This window comes from Paroedura picta, chromosome 6 (assembly GCF_049243985.1).
Source record: "Paroedura picta isolate Pp20150507F chromosome 6, Ppicta_v3.0, whole genome shotgun sequence".
In the NCBI taxonomy this organism is placed as follows: Eukaryota; Metazoa; Chordata; class Lepidosauria; order Squamata; family Gekkonidae; genus Paroedura; species Paroedura picta.
This window is the reverse complement of record NC_135374.1, coordinates 55,352,511-55,377,592: the sequence shown is the minus strand read 5'-3', so window position 1 is coordinate 55,377,592 and position 25,082 is coordinate 55,352,511. Positions and strand designations below refer to the sequence as shown.

Below are 25,082 nucleotides of genomic sequence, written 5' to 3'. Positions count from 1 at the left end.
TAATCTAATAATTAGAAACAGATCTCCCTGGAGTAAGGAAGCCAAAAGGTTGCTACGTAAGAATATTTTTCCAGTAAATCTTTATGGAACCATGTGACTGTATGTAGCTCCTGTATACAACAACAAACAAAAAATGAGGACGAGTCCTATTTGAAATGGGCAAAGAGATGGATTAAAAATACATTATGTAAATTTAAGAACAGAGTACATATTTGTAATGCCTTGTCTCTGTATAATATATCTAATCTGTAGATCTGCTTTTTAAAAATTACCTGTTAGTGCTTATTTATGATACTTTGGTATCATTATGTTTTGTGTTTATGTTGCCTTTAGTATTTTACATGATTTTGAATGTCATGTTATAAAGGTAATTATAAAGGTATGTTAAACATGACATAAACGGTAATGACTGAGGAAGGCACTGGCAAACCACCCTGTATTGAGTCTGCCATGAAAACGCTGGAGGGCGTCACCCCAAGGGTCAGACATGACCTGGTGCTTGCACAAGGGATACCTTTACCTAAACATGACCTGGTTTGTTTTTGCAGGAAGGCCATATGTAAATCATTTTGCATTTATTCATCTCTTCTGTCAGATGTCAGAATTAATTTTTGTGGCAACTAAAATGCTGGTGATGATATATGGAATATGATTCAACACTTCTGTTACTTACCTAGTGCCACTGAATGGTCTAAATGCTTAGACCTTGTTTGTGAGGGCTGTAATTTTAAATTCAGACTATAGCATATAGGTAGAGAGACAGCCTGGCAAGGGAAAGAAAAGTCCATGGTAGAAAATATTGAATGCAAACAAATGCAAGGTTAGCAAGATCTCTAAAACACAGGTAATAAGATGGGGCACTTTGATCTAATATGAGAAAGTCAGATGCACTTAAAGATCTGTTTTGGTGAGAAGTATTTGCTCTGAATAATACTCAGATCCATTAATGAGCATGACGTTAATGAGTGCACATTAAAATATAGAATTCTGCTGATGTAGTTAAGTTTCCAAAAGAGGGCTCTTACTTTTGTATAATGTAACTAGCTAATAAATATTTGATAAAAATATATTGATTTTATATTTTAATTATATGGTAACTAGGATCCTGTGTTTCAAACTCATTGTGCAGTTCAGATATACCCTTTTTAGTCACTTCCTGTGGATTAAATGTTAGGAAGAGAAATCCAGTCTTGTTTCAATTAGAAATTGGAATTTTTAAATAATTGTTATTTGGCAATGTACTTACCTGTAGTAAGAACATTTCCACCCTTGTGTAACTAATGCCTACGCTTTATTCCTAAATCCTGCACCAGCTCCTCAGCTTTCTCCAACAGTCTCCTGAAATACTCTTTGTCTTGAGTGTTAGGTTAAAGATTTAGCTTCAGGTTTTGAGTATATATTTAAAATTTGGAAGTTGCATTTGCGAATAAGCCAAAGTATGGTCAGGTACTACTTTTTGAAACTAAGAAAATAGGTTAAGTTTAATCTTCAAAGCTTTTCTGTTGAGCTGCTGAGAAATGTACATCTGTGCCTTCTATAGTGTTGTACAGATAGACGATGCTTTTCCAGTGCCAAGACTCTGAATGTTAACACTCTTGAGAGCCAGCTCAAGCATTGCTGGACTCTTTGGGCTCAGGCTGCTACCCATCTACTTCCTTTATGGTAACATGCTGCAGCTTAGCTGCACTTCATTTCTTCTGCTCTTACTATTCAACTGCCCTTCCCAAAATGTTGATGATGCACAAATTAGCAGTGCTTGGTTCCTTCTGGGTACTGCTGCCACCCACGTCTTGGGAGTAAAAGTCGCTGAGTGAATTTGGCAGCCTGGCTTGTTTCCACTCATAGGGTTTTAGCAGTAACCACATCTGTGGCACCCTGGTGCCCATGCCACTTCACCTGCACTGTGGTATCCACAATTGGAGCCTCTTCATTTACCATTTTGGAGGAAGAGAAACCCATTTGGGGCTTCCCAGCTTGCTACATCCAGACATCTGCAGTCATCTTGTAAAATATATTAATATAGTTTTACTAAATAATATGCACGCATAGAGTATTATGTATATATCTATATACCACTGCTCACAAGTGTCTCACGGTGGTTTACATAAATGAATAAAACACAATAAAATCCCCAACAATGCCCTTAATAAAACAATATAAGATCACACTAAACAAGATGGTGAACCATAAAACATCAGTGTGGTATCTATATTTTCCTGTTTGGAACATTATTGTTAGTAGACTATAGATTATGTACACTGGTGAATTGAATATGACTTCAATTTCTATATGCAATTTTTTGTTTGAGGTCAGAAGTCACCCAGTTTTTAATCAAAATTGAAAATCAAACCATGAAAGCTATTTAATATTTATGGATATATAGCCTGCCCTGTATGATCTGCTTTCATCCACAGGAACGTAATGCCTCCGTGACTATAATCCCAGTATAAGCCGCTCAAACATGATTTAACTGGTAGAGTTGCTATTGTTGGTCTGTATTAAGAGGAATTTCTGACATTATTGTCTGCGTCAGTAGTATAAATCCTATAGGCAGGATTGAATCGCTCATTTTTAATTTTTGTCCTAAGATTCTATAATGTGTTATTGCATAAGTATTTCCTGACACTTGAGAAGATAATGGTTGAGATCATGTCCTGCCTCGTAGACTTCAGGCTTGTGGACAGCGATGAGCACATGAGGCTTTGGTTTGAGTGCTGTTTTAAAAGTAGAACTTAAAGCAGTGGGTTTTTGAATTGATTAAGGTATATTTACAGGTATCCCAGATATACACGAAGCCTAGAACAACTTATGGTTATGTATACAAATAAAGGTGTGTAGTATAGCATGGCGATTCCAATTTCATGCTAAATACAGTTACTCCACATCTCCTATAATTAGAGGTGTGCTCTGAACAAGCTGAGACTGGTCCTTGCCGAGCAATGATCTCCCGCTGGTACTTTGATGTGACTGAAGGAAAATGTGCACCATTCTTTTACGGCGGATGTGGTGGAAACCGAAACAACTTTGACTCTGAGGAATACTGCATGGCAGTCTGTGGCAGCGTCAGTAAGTGGACCTCTCCAGCCTGTGGCAGTCTCTCTCTTTTCTGTCTTGTGCCACTTCTGCCTCTGCTGCTTGCAATGGGTCTGTGTTGTAGTATTTTTGTTTTCAAATTCCTTGGGATTGGCCCTGTGCTATCACTCACTAAATCTCTCAGCTTCTCTAATTGTAGAGTGTGTTTGACCATTAGTACATGTCTCTTTCTTTCTCTCTCTAATAACCATTAGATGACTTCTTTCATCTATGATGTAGATGCAGATTAGTCTTGCAGCAAAGTAATTGAAAGTGGGAGACAATTAGAGAGACAAGGCATATAGGACTTGCTGTAGAAGTACATTCTTTCGTTGGAGTCTGTGTTGGTTCTCATGCAAGCACAGGGTTTGAGCAAACTAGGAAATGGCCTGCGTGCCAAATCTTTGGGTTTTGGAATGTGGCTCCTGTCCTTGCTTGAAACACTATACATGCATTAGAGTGCTAGGGCGCATGTAGCTGCATATCATAAAAAGTTGCTTTGTTTGAAACTGTAACTTGATGTGCTAGAAGAAAGAAGAAAAAATGGACTGTGACTAAGGGTGGCTACTGGGAAAGGCTTGACTGGAAAAGTGAGGATTTGCATAGTTTTGGACCAAGGGTATTCACTTTGTGTTATTTTTGCCTGTTAGAAGAAGGATCTTGCTGTCTGATATGGATGAGATAGTCTTTCCAAAGACAGACACGTTCATCTGATCACAGCTGGGATGGAGAAGGGGACGACAACAGTCAATAGCAAACAGACTAAAACATTGAAAAGGATTTCAATCTCTAACTTACTCTCTCTGTTGAAAAGCTGGCAAGTGTTTTTGTTCAGGCAGAATACCTGCCTTAGCCCTATATGCTTTTGTCAGAGGAGAGGAGTGATCATGGTATTAGGACTGATTTCTACTCATCCAGTTATATGCTATGATAGTAAAGATTGCTGTTATATAGAGAAGAGTAACAAGTTAACAGGGATGGTGGTTTCTGAATTTAGAGGGACGCTATCATTTGCTCACCTGGGTAAATAAATAAGAGGTAATGGAACCCAGAAAGGACCCTTCCTTTCTCACTTTCCTCTCTGTCTCCTTTTGGGCAGTGATACTGCTTGGAGTGGAACATGTGTGCTCACATGAGTGTGTGTATTCATGCATGTGCAGTGAGGATGATAATCCCTAGGATCTTCCAAAACATGGAGCTGGCTGTTTTTAAATTAACCACACCAAGTTTTGTAGACACTCAAAAACATAAGGATACAGCATGATATAATTGCCATGATATAATTGTTTGCATATTAGTACACTAAAACCTGAAGCAATGTAGAATTTCTTTACTGCAAAAGCAAGAGTCCTAAACAAGGTAAAACATGAGTAGATGAATTTGAAACTAATTGCAATAAACATGCAATGGTAGGAGAAAAAATATTCATATCACCTACCCACCCACCCATCCCTCTTATATATCCTATCTATCTATTTGCTACCACTCCCAGACTTGCTAGCTCATGGCAGCCTACAGTGATAAAACATTACTTATAAAACTGCAGTAACCCAGTATAGCAGCAGCAGTAAATCTGGGAACTTCATGACTATGGACTCTGCCAGGCAGGACTCTTCTTCTTACTCTGTACCACACAGTTATCCTGGGCAGCATATAGACAAGAGGGCCAGCTATCCTGGAGCACTCCAACAGAGTTGACTTTTGGCAGCTAAGGGTAGGCTGAGAGGGGAGGAGACATCCTACAAAAAAAAGTTGTGAGAATTGGATTCTCACATAACATCTATGTGAAGACGTTATGGTTAGGGGGGAGTGTGGATGCAAATGGCAGGGAGTCCCCCCCTTTCCTCATGAGAAGTTGCCAATGGAGCCCCCCTCCATTGCATGCTGGATGAGAGACAGATAGCTGGATTTCATCAGGGTCTGCTTTCTTTGTTGGCAATTTCATGTGGTTCTCATTGATTTCTATAAAGAGAAAGAATGATCTTTCAGTGGCCTACAGCTGCCAACCTCCAGGTGGTGAAAAACAAACAAAACAATAGGTCCAATAGCCCGAGGTTTGGAAACACCTGGAGATTTTTGGGGTGGAGCTGAGGAAGGCAAGAACTTCAATGGGCGATTGTGCCATAGAGGCCATTTCATAAAATAGCCACTCACTCCAGGTGACTGGATCAAGGTATATGTTTAACCACATGCCAGTGTTTACAAATTACAAATGAAAAGCATAGGAAATGTGATTCTTAACAGTTTTTTCTAGAAGCAGCTTACAACTGGGTATTTGTTCAGCTCAGCATCCTGAACAGTTCTTCATGGATAACCTCTATCTAAAAGTTGTTTACCTTATTTCCTTTTAAAAATGTGATATTCATGTAATGTTGAGGAATTTCTTTTAAACTTCACATTCTGGCCATATGGAAGATAACTATATAATCTAGCAAGATGAAATTATTATAATATTACAGTGAATTCCTATAAATGGGATTAATGTATCATTAAAGCATTATTTTTCATTCTAAGTCCTCCATATCTAAGAAAGGTAGCAGTCTTGTCATAGTGATGTGTGCATTTATTAGTATCATGTAGATACTCATGTCTCATCTATGATACAAATTCTCGAAGACTACTCAAACCAAAAATTATGATACAAATGTCAACAGTGTGCCATTTTATATTAATAAATCATTTTTTAAAGTATTCCAGTCCTGACTGCATATAATAGAAACTTCCAAAGATATTGTGAATCAGTTTGCTAAACTATAGGCAAAAGGGATTGTCCATGGCTTATACATCTTGCTTAAAAATAGAATCATTTATTTATTTATGTTATTACATTTGTAGACCACCCTCCCGTAAGACTCAGGGCGGTAAACCTGAAATTAGTTGGTAAATCTGAAATAATGCCCCCCTCCCCCAAATAATCAGTCAACTCATGTAGTTCAGATAGAAAGCACCAGATCTTCTAGTGGCAATTCCCATGCAATTATGTACAAGAACATTTTGTCACTTGTGCGTAAGTATTTCTCTGAATAGGAACATTCCTTCTCTAATTTCTCAGTCACAGCCTTTAAAGGAAGCCAGTTTCAGCACAAGAATTAAAATTGATGACTCTGTTAATTACTGCTGACAGGCACTTGAATGGTGCAGTTGCATCATTACAACAGATTGTTGTTTGTTACATAAACTACTTCTGTAAAGTTTATGCAGAGTGATGAAGTTAGAACATATTGTATAAAAAGAGCTGCTTGGATCAGATTAATGGTCCATAATTCTAGCATCTGTTATCTTACAATGGCTAACCAGAAGAGGGGAGAACAAAGGCTTCCCCTTGTTTCTGTCCTCCAGAGTTGATATTCAGTGGTCGATTGCTTCTGAACATGCAGGTTCCATTGAGTCATCAGGGTTTATAGCTCCTTGAAGCTGTGTAATTCCATTGTAACCATCATTATATCTTTTAGCATGAATTTTACTAGAATTATATACTGTGTGAAAGAATACTCTATCAATGCCCCTGTCCAGTGTTTTAGAATTTGGGAAGAGGAAGAAAACACCCAACTTTCTCCACACCATGTATCCCCCGCCTCCCCCTTAGTTATCTTTGTTTTTTCTAAATTTTTCTAAAACAGAAAAGCTATGAACACCTTAGACTTTTAGGGCACCAACCCTTTTCTAAAATGGGGAAAATGTTTGTTTATTTATTTATTTATTTATTTGCTGCATTTATATACCACTGTGGCTCAGGGTGGTTTACACTGAAATTCATGATATAAGACAAAGAACTGTAGATCTAAAATTAAATCTGTGTCAATATGCATAGGTTATATTTTTAGTTTTGCTACCAGAAATAGTTACAATTTATTTTGGAGTGTAACTGTATTGGCTTGAAGCAGTAAAACAAATTTTGAGTCCACTGGCACTTTTAGACCAATAAACTTTAATTCTGGGTATACTTAAATCCAGAATAAAACTTTGTTGTTCTTAAAGATACCACAGGACAACTTTGTTCTGTTCCACAATCTATGCCCATGGGCTGGTGCTGGTCATGACGTTACATTCTACACTGGTGGCATACAGTATATTGAGCACCACCTAGAACTATGCCACACTAGCAAGCCTCATACCTTATGGTATTAGATGGCTGCTTTGACTTTTGCCAGCTATAGTTCTTCACCGATAGGATAAAATGCTGCTTGTACCACGTAACTTGAGAATCAGGGCCTTTGGATTATTTTGAGCTGCCACTACAGAATGGTTATGCTGACATTATGATCTCTTGAGAATGAAATCCACACAAATGAAATTGTCTTATGCAGATATTGATATTGGTCTTTATATGTTTTCATTTTTGTTTTCTTTATATTGATTGATATTTATTTACTTTATTGCATTTTTATACTGCCCTTCCTACATGGCAGTTTATAGTAAAGGTTCGCAGCACATAATTCACTGTGATTCTAGTACAGTACAAGAGTATTGACAATTATAAACTCATAACTTTCTGAACATTTCAACATTAAAACATTAAACCTTATAACTGTGTAACATTCAACCTTTAACTGCACAACTCTGTGCAACCTTTTCTAATTACGTGGCCAGATCGGTAGTTACCCAGTGCTATGACTGATTGGGCGTAGTTGGGGGTGGGAATCTTCTGGGAGCTCTAGTTGTTTCTTTGGCTTTACCCAAAAGCTTGATGGTAACTCTCTGTTTTGCAGGCCCTGCAGAATTATTTTAGATCTGGCAAGGCCCTGATATCTTCTGGGAGCTCATTCAACCAAGTGGGAGCCAGAATAGAGAAAGCCCTGGCTCTGGTGGATGCCAGGTAAACCTCCCTTGAGTACACCAGTCCCAGACTGCTGTGGCCTTGAAGGTGATTACCTTCGACTTTAAGCATGATCTGGAATTCAACCAGTAGTCAGTGCAGCTGTTAGGGTAGGGCACTAGTAGTTCAGCTTGGCATACGTAGACAAATGCTAGCCTTGCTACTTTCATGATCTGTTCCTCCATGGAGAGGAAGGTGTCAAAGTTCATGGCCAGGTTCTTGACTGAGTGTGGCACTAAATACTTGCACCCCATCCAGGCAGGGCAATTGCACTTTTTCATTGGGGTCCTTCCTACCAAACCAAAGAGCCTCTGTCTTTGAAGGATTTTCAGACAGCTCTGCATAAGCCAACCCATCACTGCTTCCAGGCATCTGGCTAATGGGTCTTGGGGTGAATCAGGGTGGCCATCCATCAGGAGTAAGAAATGGTTGTCATCAGCATATTGATGACATCCCTGTCTAAACCTCTGTACCAGCTGATCAAGAGGGCACATGAAGATATTGAATAGAATTGGGGAGAGAACTGCTCCTTGTGGTACACCTTACGGGAGCTGAGAGCAATGCGATTGGTTCTTTCCTATTGCTACCCTCTGTCCACAACCCCAAAGAGATCAGCCATTGAAGGGCTGTCCCTCGTATCCCAGTGTGCCAATAATGAATGAATGAATGAATGAATGAATGAATGAATGAATGAATGAATGAATGAATGAATGAATGAATGAATGAATGAGTTGATCTCATTCGGTAGATAAGATAAGTTTTTTCTTGATACTGTTATTTGGCATTCTTGTATAAACACTATATACTTTTTCACTTTTTGCTGTGGAGATTTACTTGTTTGAAGATGGAAGAATCAAGGAGAGTTGGATAGAAATAAACATATTGATCTGAAATTGGTCTGAATTTTCTTGCTTTCTGGGATTTGAGGATGGGTCCCAGATTATTCACTATTAATGTTTGTCTGTTTCATGTTCTGAATGCTGTTTATATTTGCTAAGTGTATTTGCTGCTTGTTGAATTAGGAGGAAAAATAACTATGACATGAGCTTGGTGGCCTGTTTATCACATGTTTAATGTCTCAGTTTCTGTTGCATGTTTTGAGACCAAGTTGCAGCTAATTATTCTGGGACTTTGAGAATATAAGAATGGAAGAAATTGTACTGTTAAGTGAAGTAAACCTACTAGTTGTGCCTTTTAGAAAAGAATTTACTTGTCCCAGAAGTCATGTTGATTAATGATCTGTCTTGTGTGTCAATGTAATACTATAGCAATTGTTCCCTTTTTTAATAAAAAAGAAGAGAGAGATTACTAGGTATTAACTTTTCTTCTCCCAAGTCACTCCCAAGTATACCTTTAGTGGCATTAAAAGAACAATGAAACTTAAAGCAAATAACCTTCATGACAGCAAGTATTTCTCCCAAGTAAATTAACCTGTTTGGTTATAAAGTGCCAGTCTTACCTAGTATAGGAGCACAGCCAGCAGTCTATGCACTAGCAAACCACATGAGGACTGTACTGATTGCTTTTGATGCAGATTTCTGAATTTAACATATTGAATAGCAGAGAGTCTAACATTGGGACTATACCATTAAATCCCCACAGTGCATCTTCTTTTAGAATCTCTCCACTTTTCCCTCAACTGCTACTGTTCCAAATCCGCTCTACAAAAAGCTTGTAGGGTTATCTGGGGTTAAAGTGGACACAGCAGTGAGAAGCCTGTCTTTTTAAACTTGAATCCATCCCTGTCACACATAAAGTGTGTATAATAAAAGACTAGAATACAAATATCACCATTTAGTTTATATAAGGCAAACAAAAGCCTCAATCTCAGTTAACTTCTTGAGTTCTTTAAAATGCCTTCACGGTCTCTAGCTATCAACACATACAATATAGATAAACATAATCTTTAACAAAATAATAATAATAATTTATAAAATATAAAATTCAGAGAACCATATTTGCAGTAAATATACTTATATACACAATAAAATATACTTATTTATTTATTTTATTCATTCGATTTATTTCCCGCCACTCCCTGACAGGCTTGTGGCAGGTAACAATAGTCTAAAACCCCATTAAAATTCCTGCTAAAAGACTTTTAAAACTCCCAACATGGCGGAAAGAAAAATATCCCACTTCCACCCCCCACTACCAAGGCAACGGAGAAATGGAGGAGGAACAATGTACACTTCACACCTAAATTCTATTAGGTAAGGAAAAGCCCTGTCCCTCTCTCTGGGGACCTGGTCTTCAAGTGAAGTCTAAAAGAATGCTTCTGGTCCTCCGGTCAGGAGTTACAGTGTATATCTGTTCCACATAATATATTTCTGGTAAGAGCTTGGGAGAGAAGCGTGTCTCATGGCTTAAGTGCCACTCAGCGCTTAACACCCTCTCAGGGTGGCTGTCCCGCCCCTGAATTTCTTCCTCCTCCAACCAGCTTGCCTGTCTGTGCAGCGGCCAACCAATCATCTTCCGTCCCCCACCCCTGACCACCCCTCCTCCTTCCACTTCTCTCTGAGGCTCAGAGACTGCAGATCCCTGCGGTGTGAGAGCTGCCCATGCTGGTGAGTTCCCTAAAGGCTGCCTGTAGCCTTTCCAGGTCCTTGGAGGAGGGAGAGGCTGTCCGCAGAGTTCTTCCACCACCATCCCAATCTAGTGCCCGAAGTATTCTTGAATGCAAGAGGCTTGGTCCCTACTATATATATAAAATACCAGTGTGTTCCAGCTGCTAACAGTTACCAATGTGACAGATTGTAAAAACCTCTTAAAGGGGACCAACCACCTTTTTATACAAAACACGGTGTTTCTTTGAACACTGTTTAAGAAGTTTCCCAAATGCAGAACAAAAATGACCCACAGCAAAGAGCATAAGCTCTGCCTATTGTGCTTGAAGAAAACCCATAATGTTGGAAATTGATCAGTTTGCCAGCACTTTACTCCAAAAGCTTCTAAGTCCACACGATGAGAAAAGGCTTTGCCACTGCTCCACTTAAAATTACTCTAAGTTCAGGACCAGCTGTTACAAGTCTGCTTCATTCAACTCTGACGATAGAAAGCCATTCTGGTTCAACATCAGTCCATTCAGTTCCGCTCCAACCATTAAGACTGCTCCTATGTCTTCAAAGAAGGCTGCTTTGGTTGCCCCAGAAACAGCAACTAGTTGTCCAGGTTACCATAATCAGAGCTGGTGGCTAAGACTCAATAATATTCAGAGCCACCTACACAAGAGCACAAGAAATCTAAGCAAATCTGAGTCCAAGTCAGCACATCTCAAACCAAATCCGGATTAAGAGTTCATTCTGATTCCTTCATGAGCCCCATCACCTCATCTAGGTTCCTTCTCTGGTTCTTTTCCTGATGCAGATGATGATCAATGGAGTACCCTGGCAGGACAGCTGGTTCCATCAGAGCCTGGACCCCCTTATCCTGGCAACCAGCGAATCCACCCCAGTATGCTTGTAGCATGTCTCCATCATACTTGAGAAGATAAGCTGAACATCATCCTCAGAACCTAGAGTGCAAGGAGATAAATGGAAGCTCATTCCACTTTGGTTCTAGTTCAACCCGTAGATCAGGAAATGGAGGAAGAGGTCTCCATAGTGCCTTGGTATAGTTCTGAGACTGCTTCAGATCCATCGTTCATTGATACAGTGGGTGATCTGACCCCAGTGTCTTCCAGCAGGAATTTCTATTGTGATGAACAAATGTTGAGAATCGTGAAAACCCTTGATGTCAATGTCTCCATGTCGGACAGTCACCAAAAGATAGGATCTTGAATAGATATTCTGATCCTCCAGGAATCCTGATCTTAGAGGTCCTATCTGACTTCCAGTATTTCAGAAGCAACCCTCAGTCTAGGCTTTATCTCATAAAATTGAGACTTTATGTAGACTGAAGCAAGACTCTTGCAAGTTTCTGTCCATACACCCACCACCTTCCTCTCTAGTCATGGAAGATATACAAGCATGCCAGTGACCTAGTCAGCACTCTTCCCCAGCAGATGGCAAGAGCCACTGGCTAGGCACATTGAGGACAAAGTTTTATGCATCATCCACCCTTAATTTCTGAGTTGCAAATTACCAAGTAATCATAGAAGTATAGCAGCTTTTCCTTTGGGAAGTCTCTCCCAGTATTTAGACAACTTACATGATTATTTCAAGTCCCTAGCTAAACATGTTCTATCACAGGCAGTTAAACTAAGCTGTAGATCAGTGCAGGTAAACATGCTGCAGATGTGCTAGCCCAGATCTATTGCCCCTGAAGAAAACTCATGGCTCTACAACACTGTTTTCCATGTTTACAAGGTATAGGATCTCCCCTTCTCACAATCCACTGGTGAGTACCTTTCAATGATGAACAAAAACTGCCAGGCTGCACTTACTTGGTCAGGTGGTTGTGCCGAGGCAGGCTGTAGGCTAGAGTCCAGAGTTCCGTCCAGGAGATCAGGAGCCGTGGGAGACAGTTTACACAGTCGGCAGGGCAGGGAGCAAAATCAAGCCAGAGCGGGGTCAGGAAACAGGAAGCAAGTCAGAAACCAAAACAGAGTCAGGAGCTGGAGGTGTAATCAGAAGCTGAAGCCAAGGATCTGAAGCCTGGAATGTAGTCTGGAGCTGGGAGCATAGTCAAGAACCAAAGCCAAGTGTCTGGAGCCCAGAGCATGGTCAGGAGTCAGGTCGAAGTCAGGAACCGGGAGTCAGTCAGGCAGAGCTCCACTGTAGCAAACCAGAACAAGGACTTGTCTGGGAAAACAGGCAGGGAATCCATGTGTTGTACCCATGAAGGACCTTGAGACCAGGTCCTCCTGAAATACACAGAGCAGAGTGGAGCAGCCCTCAACCAGGGGGCTTGCAGCTGGACCTAACCCTCATCAGAGAAAGCGGTTGCATCTCCTCTAGCCTGACAGCAAACTGACAGATGTGCAGCTCTCCTGACAGCTGTCAGAATAGATCTGCAATGCTATCTCAGCCACTCTGGTCATTGCTCAAGGCTAGCAGGATTCTTGGACCGCCGATGCTATTGCTGTTTGTCTGGTGAATCCTCAGGGCTAAAAGGGGTCTTGTCCTGGGGCTTGATGCACATGGCTTCATATGGGTGGGTCTCTAGCTGGCTGAATATAGGTTGCTCCAGAATCAGGGCTGTGATGGTCGGGTCTCCCTGCAGCTCCGGCGGAATGCTTGGCCCAGGCAAATCCGAGTCAGTAGCCGCCTCTGGAGTGCCCTCCATGACAGGCATGACAGCTAGATTGTTAAGTGATCTTAACTCCTCAACTGCAACTCAGAAGCATTGTTCTTCTCAGAGGCAACATGGCTTCACTTATCCCATTCTACAGGGGCCAGAGGCAGCACCACCAAACAAGATAAAAGAGATAAAAATAGTTATTATGCTAAGGATAATTTTGTTATCAGTGCCTTAGAAAATGTCTGAATAAAGATCAGACCAAAATTAGTTCCTAAAATATCACCATTGGCTTCTTTTGTAAAATCTAAAGAATTTAGCCAAACTGCAAAAGAATTACATGTTAAAATCTGGGAAAATCTGAAGGTATTCAATTATAAATCCTTAATCTCTGATAGGCAAAGAGTTGTTAATTTTGCAAAAATATCTACACTGAGCAAATCCCTTGATATCAGCATCTGAATGTTAGAAATGTTAAAGATGAAATAAAAATCCCATTGACAAGTGTTGAAAACTTTGCTATAAACAATGAAAGGAGTATATTCTCTAAGGTGTATAATTTTCTATAATATGCTGATAGCAATTAGAAGAAAACAATTTTAAAACACTGGACAAGAAATTTGAAAGCCCCCAAAAGCTCTCTGTTAAGAAGCAGTTTAACTTTCTCAGTAAACCTTTCTGACATTAAAAAAAAAAAAATACTGTATCAGTGGCCCCTATCTCCCTATAAAATATACCAAGGGACTAATGGGGATTGTTGGGTACACTTTTATACATTTGGTAGGACTGTAGGAGAGCAGTAGAGTTCCGGAATGTAATTGCTACAGTTATCTTTGTCAGTGTAAATGTCTGATACATTTGGGAAATGAAATGCCTTCCTGTTTAGAATAAGAAATTAATTTCAGGCTTGTATAATTGATGTTTTGTAATAGCTTTGTAGTTTATTTTTCAGAATTTTGTTTATTATTAGTTTTATTTCTATTTTTCAATTATTTAAAAAAATACAAAATTCAGAATGGTCTTGCTTTCATTTATAATTGAATTCCTTATGGTTCTTAGTTCCCACTTTGAAGGATGCATGTTTTCATATTTCAATCCACCAATCTCATAAAAGGTTTTTACAGTTCAGAGTGGGTTCTAAGGTATACCACTACACTTCCCTCCCATTTGGTCTGCCTGTGGCACCCAGAGATTTCATCAAGTGCATGGCTACAGTTGTAGTGCATTTATGCTTAAAGGGGTGCTTTATATTCCCATAGCTAGATACCAGTTGTGGTTTACTGAGATATCACATCCATCTTATCATTTCCACCAGTAACAGATTAGGCTTAATGGTCTATTGGGGGAAATCTTGCCTTGAGCCATCTCAGCAAGTGCAGTTCATCAGTGCTTCCCTCAGTGCTTGAGTAGCCTTTTTAATCAGCAGATAAGGCCAGGAACATTACAGCAGATAGGTTCCCCAGGTCATCCTGACCATGAATGTCTCCTTATCAAGTTGGGATGCCCAAGGGGGGGGAGGTTGTTATAAGGCAGATAGATGGCCTTTGGTACAAAGTGCACCCCCCCCCCCATATTAATGTCTTGGAACTTAATGCAGTCTTTGTGAAAGGGGTGTAGCCTGTACAAAATAATAATTACCTAATTTTATAATTTGATTGGTTGAATAAGTCTAAAGCATTTTCTTTATTAATGTAATAATTATAATGTTTCACAATGTAAGTCACTGAACAGTTCTTCAATTTGGCTTTTATTTGGGAAACTAGAATCAACCTACAAGGGCAATTTTTTAAACAAAGGGAAGTCTTTGCAAATTTTTAAATTTGTTTTTTAAAGGTTGGGTGCAGTAGGTGGTTTCTTCCTGTTAAAGCAGATATGGGTTTTTTGTTTGGTTTTTTGCTGTCAAGTTGCAACCAATTTATGCCAACCTCAGAAAATTTTCAAGGTAAGAGATGAACAGATGTGGTTTGCCATGGCTTGCCTCTCCATATCAGCCCTGATTCCCTTGATGGTCTCCAGTTCCAAGTACTAACTAGGACCAACATTACTTAACTTCCAAGATCTGATGAGAACAGATCAGTCTGGACCATGCAGATTAGGGCATAAAAGCAGGAAACCACTAGGAAAAACTTTTGGTATGTTAAGCCTGCCTAGAAGTACTGCAAGGCTGTAGGACAAGCAGTACTAATTACTTCCTGACACCATAATGAAATAAAAAGGTACGTTTCTACAGATAATTTGATGGACCAGGCAACACGCTGTCCAGATCTAAATCAGTCAGTCTCTCCTAAGCAGGGGGATCATCCAAGTTAGTGAACTGAATGCATTCCTTTGAATTCCTTGGTGTGTCGGTTGCAAGGGGAAAGTTGTAAGTCCCCTAAATCTTACAAGGTCCTGGAAGAGAAATTTTAGTTGAAATACCATTAATACCAGCCATTCCTCTTGGGCTTTGTTTATGATTATACATTTTAAAAAGAAACCTTAACTGTGGTCAAATAGTCAAGTCAAGTCTTTATTATTACGGTACTAGACCAGTAGTCAAATTACAAGGTACATAAAAACATCTGGCATTAACAAGATAAAAGAATCATTGTTAATTTAAATATTATAAAAGATAAAACATTCCAGCTATAAGAATCATTCTGGTTTTAAAACTCACAAGCATTATCTCAAGCAATTGAGACTATCTCTACCTAGGTCAAATAGTCAACTAATGGGTATACTAACCCTATAAGTGAAAGATTGTTGACTGAGTACTGGCACAATGTGGTAATCCTAGAATACGTGTGCTTCTCTGATAAAAAGCTCTCTCTGCTCTTTCCCAGCAGATAAAGAAATCATTTCTTTTTCAAAAGGGTAACTCCGGGGAATGGTAGAGGACAGGAAGGCCTGGAGGATCATTGTCCATGGGGTCGCGATGGATCGGACATGACTTTGCACCTAACAACAACAACAACAACAATCTAGAATGGCCCAGGTCTACTACTTTTTTGTAGGAATACTAACAGTATAAATTGGTTGTCTCTCAGATCGATGTCAACTGCTTCTCATATGACACAAGGAAATTGGCTACTGTTGACCCTTTTTTAAGAAGCTTGTACATGTGTAATCCCGCTAGTTTAATTAGCATTGGTTTTGGTCCCTAAGTAGACTCTGAAATGAAACTAGCTGTTTGTCTAACCGGAACTCTGTAACCTTTTCATGAAGAGTAACTGATACAACACCTGAGACCTTGCTGGGATTTAACAGTGCCTACTAGTTTCATTGTTGCAGCAGTGGAAAGCTGCTGCTGCTATTATGAACTGTTTTGGAAATTGCCATTTAGACTGTGTTTCAAACATAGTGGCTGATATATTAGCCTGATTTTGAATAATGGATGGTCATAAGAACGTAAGAGAAGGCATGTTGGATTGGACCAGTGAACCATTCGGTCGAACACTCTGTGTCACGCAGTGGCCAAAATGCAGGAGGTCTACCAGAGGGGTCATCTCATGAACTAACATGTTTGGTCTTTAAAAATACAGTTTTCTTTAGGAAAATCTTTACACAATTTTTTTTAACAGATGCTGCATTCAGATATTTGTAATCACTGGAATCCCGTTTGCTATTTTGTAGAATTCTTTTTTTCTCTCATTGGTTTTCTCCAGATATGCCATGTTTGATGCTTCTGCTGGGTTTTGGTCCCTTTAGCCACTTTTTGTGATTAATTTTTTGCATACACAATAATGCATTGTCAGATCAACTGAACTATTTATTGCCTTTAGTAATGCATTTCATTGTCACGTTTTACATCTGTTTCATCTGAAAACTTCTGTAAAGAGGATTAGATGTTGTTTGCATCTGATTTTTTTAAATTCAGAACTTGAATGTCTGTTTGCATACACATAACAATGTCACTTTTCAAATCTGCTTGTTAATCTATACTATTTAATCTATAATCTATACTATTTAAAATTGTGGCCAAAGCTTTGCAAATCTGCAATAATTACTAAAAACTGTTTTTAGTTTGTGGAGTTTAGGAATTCACATAGATAATTAATAGTGAAGCAAATGTATATGTACCTTATTTGGCAGTTCAAGAAGCTGTTCTGTAGATCACAAAGTTCTGTTATATATGGCTTCTCCTGCCTCTGAATGTAATAGACCAGTCTCTTCCATATTTGATATTTTTTAAAGTATGCATATATTGATTAGTCAGGAAAACATTAAAAGTTTTTAGCCATTGTTTGAAATAATAAGTCATGTGTTTTGTTTTGTTTTAATTCCATTCTATGTATTTTATATAGTCTAGAATACCTTCAGTTTATGCATGCATTCCTTGTGGGACAAAATCTCTTATCAATGTGCATGTTTCTTCTGCAACAGAGTAAATTCTTTCTTTACAAGTAACTTCTTATATTGCTTTCTAACATCTGATTGCTGTAAGTTATTGTATTGAAAAGATATAGATGCATTTATCCTTCACTTTTAACTGTTCCATTTCCTCCTAATTTTTTCCCATAACCACCACCCCAAGTTCCCACTACGGCTCCCAGCACTCCTGATGCCGTTGACAAATACTTGGAGACACCTGGTGATGAGAATGAGCATTCCCATTTCCTAAAAGCAAAAGAGATGCTTGAAGCCAAGCACCGTGAAAGGATGTCTCAGGTGAGCTGCAAAATGTTTTTTACAAACAACTCTTATAAGAGCTTGAGATGCTTTTTTTTTAAGTGAAAAGAAACATGGGTTATTTGCCTCCTTAATTTCTTTTACCCTCCCTTTAGTTTCGATGCAATAAATAATTTTAAATGGCTACCCATGTTTTATTTGAAAAGCCAGTTCTTCCTGTGACATACAGTTGAGAATTTGTACCCAGTTGAACTTTTGGACGGGGTGGTGGGGTTGGAAGTGATATATAAAATTAGATCTTTTCAATGGGAACAAAAGAATTGTGAAGAAGGCACTGGTTATGTGATACACTGGGTTTTATAATTTAGAGTTATGGAACAATGAGAAACACACTTACAGTCATGAAACACAAACAATATAGAAAGGCAGGATAGAAATATTTTAATTAAGTGTTATGTGCTACTAAGAATAGAATAGTTTGAAGACTTGGGAAGAGAGGAAGGAGAGTTGGCCTCTTCCAGATGTTCCTGACCTATATCAGTAAAACCTGTTTATATACAATCATGAACAATGGATCTTCACACCATTGGTCAGTTTCAGTTTAATTTCTGTGAAGAACACTTGCATAATTTTATGGTTGGGGTCACCACAACATGAGAAACTGTATTAAAGGGTCATGGCATTAGGAAGGTTGAGAACCACTGCTCTACAGTCATATTAAAACATTGGCTTAGCTCATAATTCTTTTGACCAAGTGTTGAAGAAAGTATGATACAAATATGTTGATGTACTAGCAAACAAGATATGGGAGAATAAATGAGACATCCCAAAGCTCAGTGACACTTCCTGCCTCTCAGGGATTCACCTTGCACTCATTTGGTGACTGTACATGTCTGGGAGGTGATGGCAGGAATAAACAAATAGCTGTTGTTTTTTCTTCATCACTAGCTACACAGTGCTTTAGCCCTGAGTGTCAAGATAGGAACTTAAAAGTTTGAACATATGTCTCTTGATTTGCACATGTATTTGCACATGTATTTGATTGTATTGAAAAGTTGTTGTAAGAATAGGCATATTTTTGTCCTTCTCCATTTGCCTTTTCTCTTTAAAGTAGTATAGATAATAATTTTAGAAGTCAGTTGCTCCATATATAATCTTGAACTCTAATGGTATAATTTAGTATTTGTCTTAATCATATTTTTGTTATTCCCCTTCCCCAATCTTTCTATCCCCCATACATCTATATCATACCGTGTGTCCTGTATTGAAGACTATTTGACTTTGAAATGACACTCTTCTTGAAATCTCAATCCAATAGTTGTCATTTTCACAGCATGAAGCATCAAGTCTTTGAAGTACTATAGATATGTGTGGCTGTGAAAGCTTTGTGTTTTCATTGATGCAAAAATAGGTTTATGACTATGACTTAAGAGCTGAATGCTGAGGGCAGAGTCTGGCTTGACTGAGTTGAGTCTGATTTCAGCCTTAGCTGAGAGCAGGTTAACACAGATGGAGAACTAGAGGAAAGCTGAAAAGAAAGTTTGGAAAGATCTTCTAGAGAAAGTCAAATACGGAGTTAGTTCTGAAGTGCAGAGTTCCCTAATCTGGTATGGTTAGGAACTGCCTCAAGAGTCAGTTAGAGGCCTCAAGAGTCAGTTAATAACTCACAATACTGGTGTTTCAAGAGAAAGGGATTTGGGTGCTGGAAAGAGTATACCAGCCCTTCTGGAAACCAAACAGTCAGATAATACTCACAAAAGCATGCTAGTTTGCTTGGGAAAGCACTGGAACAAAAGTTTCTCAACAAAAAGTAACTGTGAATAGCTTAAGATGCTTTCATTGGGCTGAAGCATAAGAGTTAAAATCTATGTATGTACTGATTTTATCTCAGAATTATCTACCTTAGAAATTTTCAACCCCTGATTTCCCCTGAGTTAAATGGTCCCTGAGTTTACCCCTTGAGTTAAATGGTCTCTCATATATATTGAGTCCAGACAGCAGATGGTCTTAAAGGTTAATACCAGAAACAACTTGAACTTGATCTGGTAAAAAACTGGCAACCAATGCATCTCCCTCAGCACTGGCTGGCTGTGGACTCTCCATGATTTTTCAGTGAAAACCCTAGCAGCTGCATTTTGCACCAGCTGAAGTTTCCAGGTCAGGGAAAAGGGAAGGCCAGTGTAGAGCGAATTATAAACATCTAGTCTAGATGTTACTGTCACATGGATCAATGTGGCAAGGTATTCTTGGGACAGATAGAGTGCTAGTAGCCAAGCTTGGTGAAGGTGGAAAAACAAGCTGAGCTACAAGCTGAGACAAGGAGATCTCTAGGATCACTCCCAAATTCCTAGCAGAATCTAAAGAAATAAAATAAAACCAAATAATACAATATTTTATTATTTTTGAATTTCAAAATGGTACAAGTGCTATTTAAATTGTTTAAGTCAAAGTGGGGCTCCCAATCGTTCCTTCAGGTTCCTGGGCTAATCCAACAGACAAAACATTTTAATATGACAGGGTGGGACATCCAGAGTTCTTCAGAAAAGAAAAAAATACTGTACTTGGGCAGTTTAACCAGTATAGGGAAAGAGAAGCAGAAGGACAATCTTATGTCTGGGGGAGGGAAATTTATGGTGTGTGTGTGTCATAAGTACATTTAATTTCTGTAAGCTGCTGTGTCTTGAAAAAGGGAAGCAGTGTGTTATCTTTGGTTTGGAGCACTGGTTAATAGTGATGCTGTCTGGCAAAAACAAATTAGTCTTTCTGATGAGTTAGTATTAACATACCTTTCAGATTTTAATGATGTCAAAAGCATATGCCTCTAAAAAGACAATTTGGGCTGGTGCTGTATGACATTTTATTTTTAAATCATCCTGGTCAGATTCCACAAACCGTCTATCATCTGCTCCAGAGTTGAACTCCTGGTCTTCAGATTTACATCATAACTAGCCATGATTGTTTATGTGTGGCAGTGGCTGTGCTGTGCCACTGCTGGTTCCTAGCGGCGGGGCACCATGCCCTGCCTCATCCCGGGAATGCACGGGGATAGGAGTCCCCTGGTGCACGTGGACTGCCCTGACATTGTGCATGTGCACGCATGATGCCGGGGCTGGAAGAATCCACTGTGCTGTGGTGGCTGCAGCAGGGGGCCCCACCACACACTGGCAGGATAGCAGCATGCCCCATTCGGCTCCAGAGCTCTACAACGCCAACCAAGGTATTTGCTGCATGGGGCTGTTCCAGCAGGGCTGCTGATGGCGGCTGCATCAACACAGGGCATGTGGAAGTATCCGCACTTTCTTACCTCAGGCCATACGAGACCCTTATTCAGGACAGGGCTGGGAGGTAGCCAGGATGGCAGCGACATCATGCACAAGTGGGGATTAGCTCCACTGCCCTGCCACCGCCAGCCTGGCTTTCCTACCCTGTGCATAATCGATTCTTGTGAAGTGTCATTTTACAATCTCACTTCACTCATTCTTTAAGATTTGAGGGATTTAAGGGACTGAAAATTTGCTCAAATGAAATATAACTGTATCACCTTTATAGTAAAGCTGGCATTCACAATGTGTTTCAGCCAAATGCCTTTGTTTTGAATTTGAAGGTAGGTTTATAAGACAAAAATCCCTTGTTTGATGAAGGATTATATATGTTAAAAAACTAGGAAGCCCTGCATTTATTTGTAAAGTAAAACAGAGGGATATCAATGTCATATTGAAGCCTGATAAAGAAAGGATTTAGACCACTGCTTCAATATTTAATATAAGACACTGTGTTTTAGAAAGGTGAAGATGGGAGGAGGGACCATTGACAGGATGTCTAATTGACAACATAGATTGAGTCTTAAGAGATACAGAGTCTTGGGCATGAGGAATTTAATTTATTAAGTTATGGCTTCATGGAGTTTTGTTTGAAATAATCCTTGAACTTTGATTTTTAGCAGAATCTGCTTCCTGCATTCTAGATGTGGTATTCCCTTTTTTCCCTACAGCTTTTATTCTTCCCTGCTCCAAAGTCTGTTGTGGGAGAACATTTAGTGATGCAGAACATATTACAAAAATGTGTATGCAAAATTCATAAGGTTAATGATATTTGTTGTTAGATTCAATAGGGTTAGCAATGTTGGCCCGAAGCAGTACACTTTGTTTTTATTTGTTGTTGTAAGCTTGGATCTCAGTGTGAAATCCATATCAGGGAAAAATGACTTTGAGCACTTCCAGTGATATATGTTCTTTAAAATCATCTCCAAATTATTTTCTCAGTACCTGTGCATATGAAATTTGATTTCTTTTAGACTCAGGTTTTAGACAGTAACCAACATACTGTGTGGAGGCAGAGCAATGGGTATGGAAAGCAGTTTTCAAATCTCTTCTCAGTTCAGGTCAGCCATTGATGCTTTGCAGTCTAGACTGCTTCACAAGATTGCTGTAATGATCAAATTTAAAAATTGAAGCACCATAATCTCATAAGGTAAAGGTAAAGGTATCCCCTGTGCAAGCACCGGGTCATGTCTGACCCTTGGGGTGACGCCTTCTAGTGTTTTCATGGCAGACTCAATACGGGGTGGTTTGCCAGTGCCTTCCCCAGTCATTACCATTTACCCCCCAGCACACAAGCTGGGTACTCATTTTACTGACCTCGGAAGGATGGAAGGCTGAGTCAACCTTGAGCCGGCTGCTGGGATTGAACTCCCAGCCTCATGGGCAAAGCTTTCAAACAGCTGTCTTACCACTCTGCACCACAAGAGGCTCATATAATCTCATAGAGTCTCATATTAAAACCAGTGAAAAATATTTAAAAATATAATACATTCAGATGCTTGTTATTGGATTAATCACGTTTTTTTTTTTTAGGTCTCTGCCCATTCTCTGCAAAATTTTCAAGGAAACATATCATTATAATAAAATGACCACATTTGTTTTGGCAGGTCATGAGGGAATGGGAGGAAGCAGAACACCAAGCAAAGAATTTACCAAAGGCTGATAAAAAGGCTGTCATCCAGGTAAACGATTAGGATTGTAATATAAAACAAAATCTGTGGGCACTTCTTAGGGCATTATGAATATTGTTACTGGCTTCCACACAGATATTTTGTTGTGCCTTGCTTTCCAAACAGAATTTTTTAGAAATCCAAATGATGAAATTCAAAGCATCCATGTTCCAAGTTTTCTGTTCCTTCTGTGTAGTATTTCCTAACTTCCTTTGGTAAAGGTTGTGTGAACAGGAAACTAGGTTTTGAAATCTCTGCACCCACACAAGCACATTTTTTATAAATCTTTTTTTTTTATTTTTTATAAATATAATATCTTCTTATGCCTACCAATAGAGATGAGCACAAATTGGAAAATTCCAGTTTGGTTCCCAAACCCAGATAACCCAACCCCTCCAAAACCTACTCCCCCCCAAAAAAATGTCCCCCTCTCCACTTAGACCGGACTTCCCAGCAAGCTTAAGTGACAAACAAGGTTTGAACCTGGGTCTGATACTAACAACTGGCTGTATTTACTATACCATAACTAGCGTCACATATTAACCATGGCTATAGAGCAGTGGTCCCCAACCCCTGAGCCGGGGACCAGGACCGGTCCGTGGATCAGTCGGTACCAGGCCGCGGCTCCTCCTTGTCCTCCTCCGCGGCTGCTGCCTCGGGGGCTGCCCTGCCACTCTGCTGCTGGCTCACCTTTGGTGCTCTCCAGTAACCGCCATGGCTGGGCCTCCTCCACGGCATGGCACTGTGCAACTGCTGTTTGCAATGCCCCTCAATGGACAGCGGGAAGTCAGGGGCGCTGGCGGGAAAGCAAGTGGAGCAGGGGCTCAGGCAGCGGCGACATCCCTCGGCAAAAACTACCCCCCCCCCCGGGCCTCAGTAAAATTGTCAAGCGTTGACCGGTCCCCGGTGATAAAAAGGTTGGGGACCACTGCTATAGAGGACCTAACCCACCACTAGAAGTGCAGATATGTTCCTTTTGGATATCTGGGTTGCAGTTTTAGGATGAACTGACTACAGACAGAACATTTTGAACAACTATATTCATTGATACCTTAATTTCCAGGTGGGAGAAAGATGGATTAAATTTTTTTTAATGGAATTAAACATTATTTTAAAAATACTGAGAGGACTAAACACTTTTTTCTAAAAATTTAAGCACAAGATACTCTTATGGACTTCCTTCGCTTTCTTTGGTCAGACATGTTCATCAAGTAATTGTATGCTAATGAAAATCTTAAAATTAAGTTAAAATTAATTCCCTTCATTAGGTCTTCATGATACCTAAAACACAATCTTAGTGGTCAATGAAAAGGTCAGTTTCCAATATAACTTCTAAAGGGACTATAGGAAAAGTTGGCAGTGTACAATTTAAGGCAAAAAAGAGAACGAAAGCCTAAACAAACAAAAAGACAACAAACTCCCATTTAAGTCTGTGCAAAGGAAAGGAACCTTAAATATAGTTCCTTTTATGCTGTCAGTTTATTTATGGTGTCTGCTAATTTAATTCTCATTTGCTTTCTTTTTTTTCCCTTTTGCAACAGCATTTCCAAGAGAAAGTGGAATCATTGGAGCAACAAGCTGCAAATGAAAGACAGCAACTAGTGGAAACACACATGGCACGAGTTGAAGCCATGCTCAATGACCGTCGGCGCGTTGCTCTAGAAAACTATGTCACAGCCCTGCAGTCTGTTCCTCCCAGGGTAAGCAGAATTTGAATTGTAGGAAGAATAGACAAGGAACTCAATACTGTGCATGCTGTTATCTGGAAATAAACCCCTCTGGATTCATTGATACTTAGGGCAAAGTAAGTGCATTCTGTGCACACCTGATTTGTTGCTAGAATATTATCTAGGATTCTGTTTCTGTCTGGCTAATTTATTTTGAGGTGTGGCTATGATCTCCCATGACTCTGTTCTGTTCTTGGTATGTTACTTTCTAGAACACACAGAAAATTGTACCCAGCAAAGACAGGATGTGTATCTATATACCAGGTTTTCTCAACCAGTGTTTTGTGAAACCCTGGGGTTTTATGACAGCCCTGGTAGGGTTGGAAGTTAAACCAAGTGGCAGAAGACAGCAGCTCAGTTGGCACAGCTCCACACTGTCTTATCCTGCAGCTCAGTTGAAACCGAGTGTGCTAAAATTGAGCTGTATGAAAAGGTAGCTCCAGCTGAGATGGCACAGAGCTCTCAGCTCCAACTGCCCCAGCTGCTCTGAAGATTTCTGAACTTGCATGTGGATTGACTTGATAATGAGACTTCTTATACAGCCAAACATTTTTAACAATAACCATGGCTTGATGAAATTCTGTTTCTTATTTAATATGAAATGTTAAAATACTGTCTCAAAACTTGAAGCAAAATGTTTTAAAATTTTATCAGAGGACATATAGAATTAGCACATGTTGCTATGAGTAAA

The 25,082-nt window shown here is 39.5% G+C and overlaps 1 protein-coding gene across 4 annotated transcripts in view; it reads left to right on the top strand.

Annotated features, from left to right (window-relative positions):
• The window catches only part of APP (amyloid beta precursor protein), a 141,926-nt gene that overhangs the window by 86,935 nt on the left and 29,909 nt on the right, over positions 1–25,082 (top strand). For 2 of the 4 annotated variants that reach the window (XM_077342472.1, XM_077342471.1), the window contains exons 7-10: positions 2,899–3,066; positions 17,580–17,713; positions 22,602–22,676; positions 24,206–24,364. In XM_077342472.1, coding sequence (XP_077198587.1) covers positions 2,899–3,066; positions 17,580–17,713; positions 22,602–22,676; positions 24,206–24,364 — 536 coding nt within the window. The remainder of the gene's footprint in view (positions 1–2,898; positions 3,067–17,579; positions 17,714–22,601; positions 22,677–24,205; positions 24,365–25,082) is intronic. The other 2 variants (XM_077342474.1, XM_077342473.1) reach the window with 1 other exon arrangement.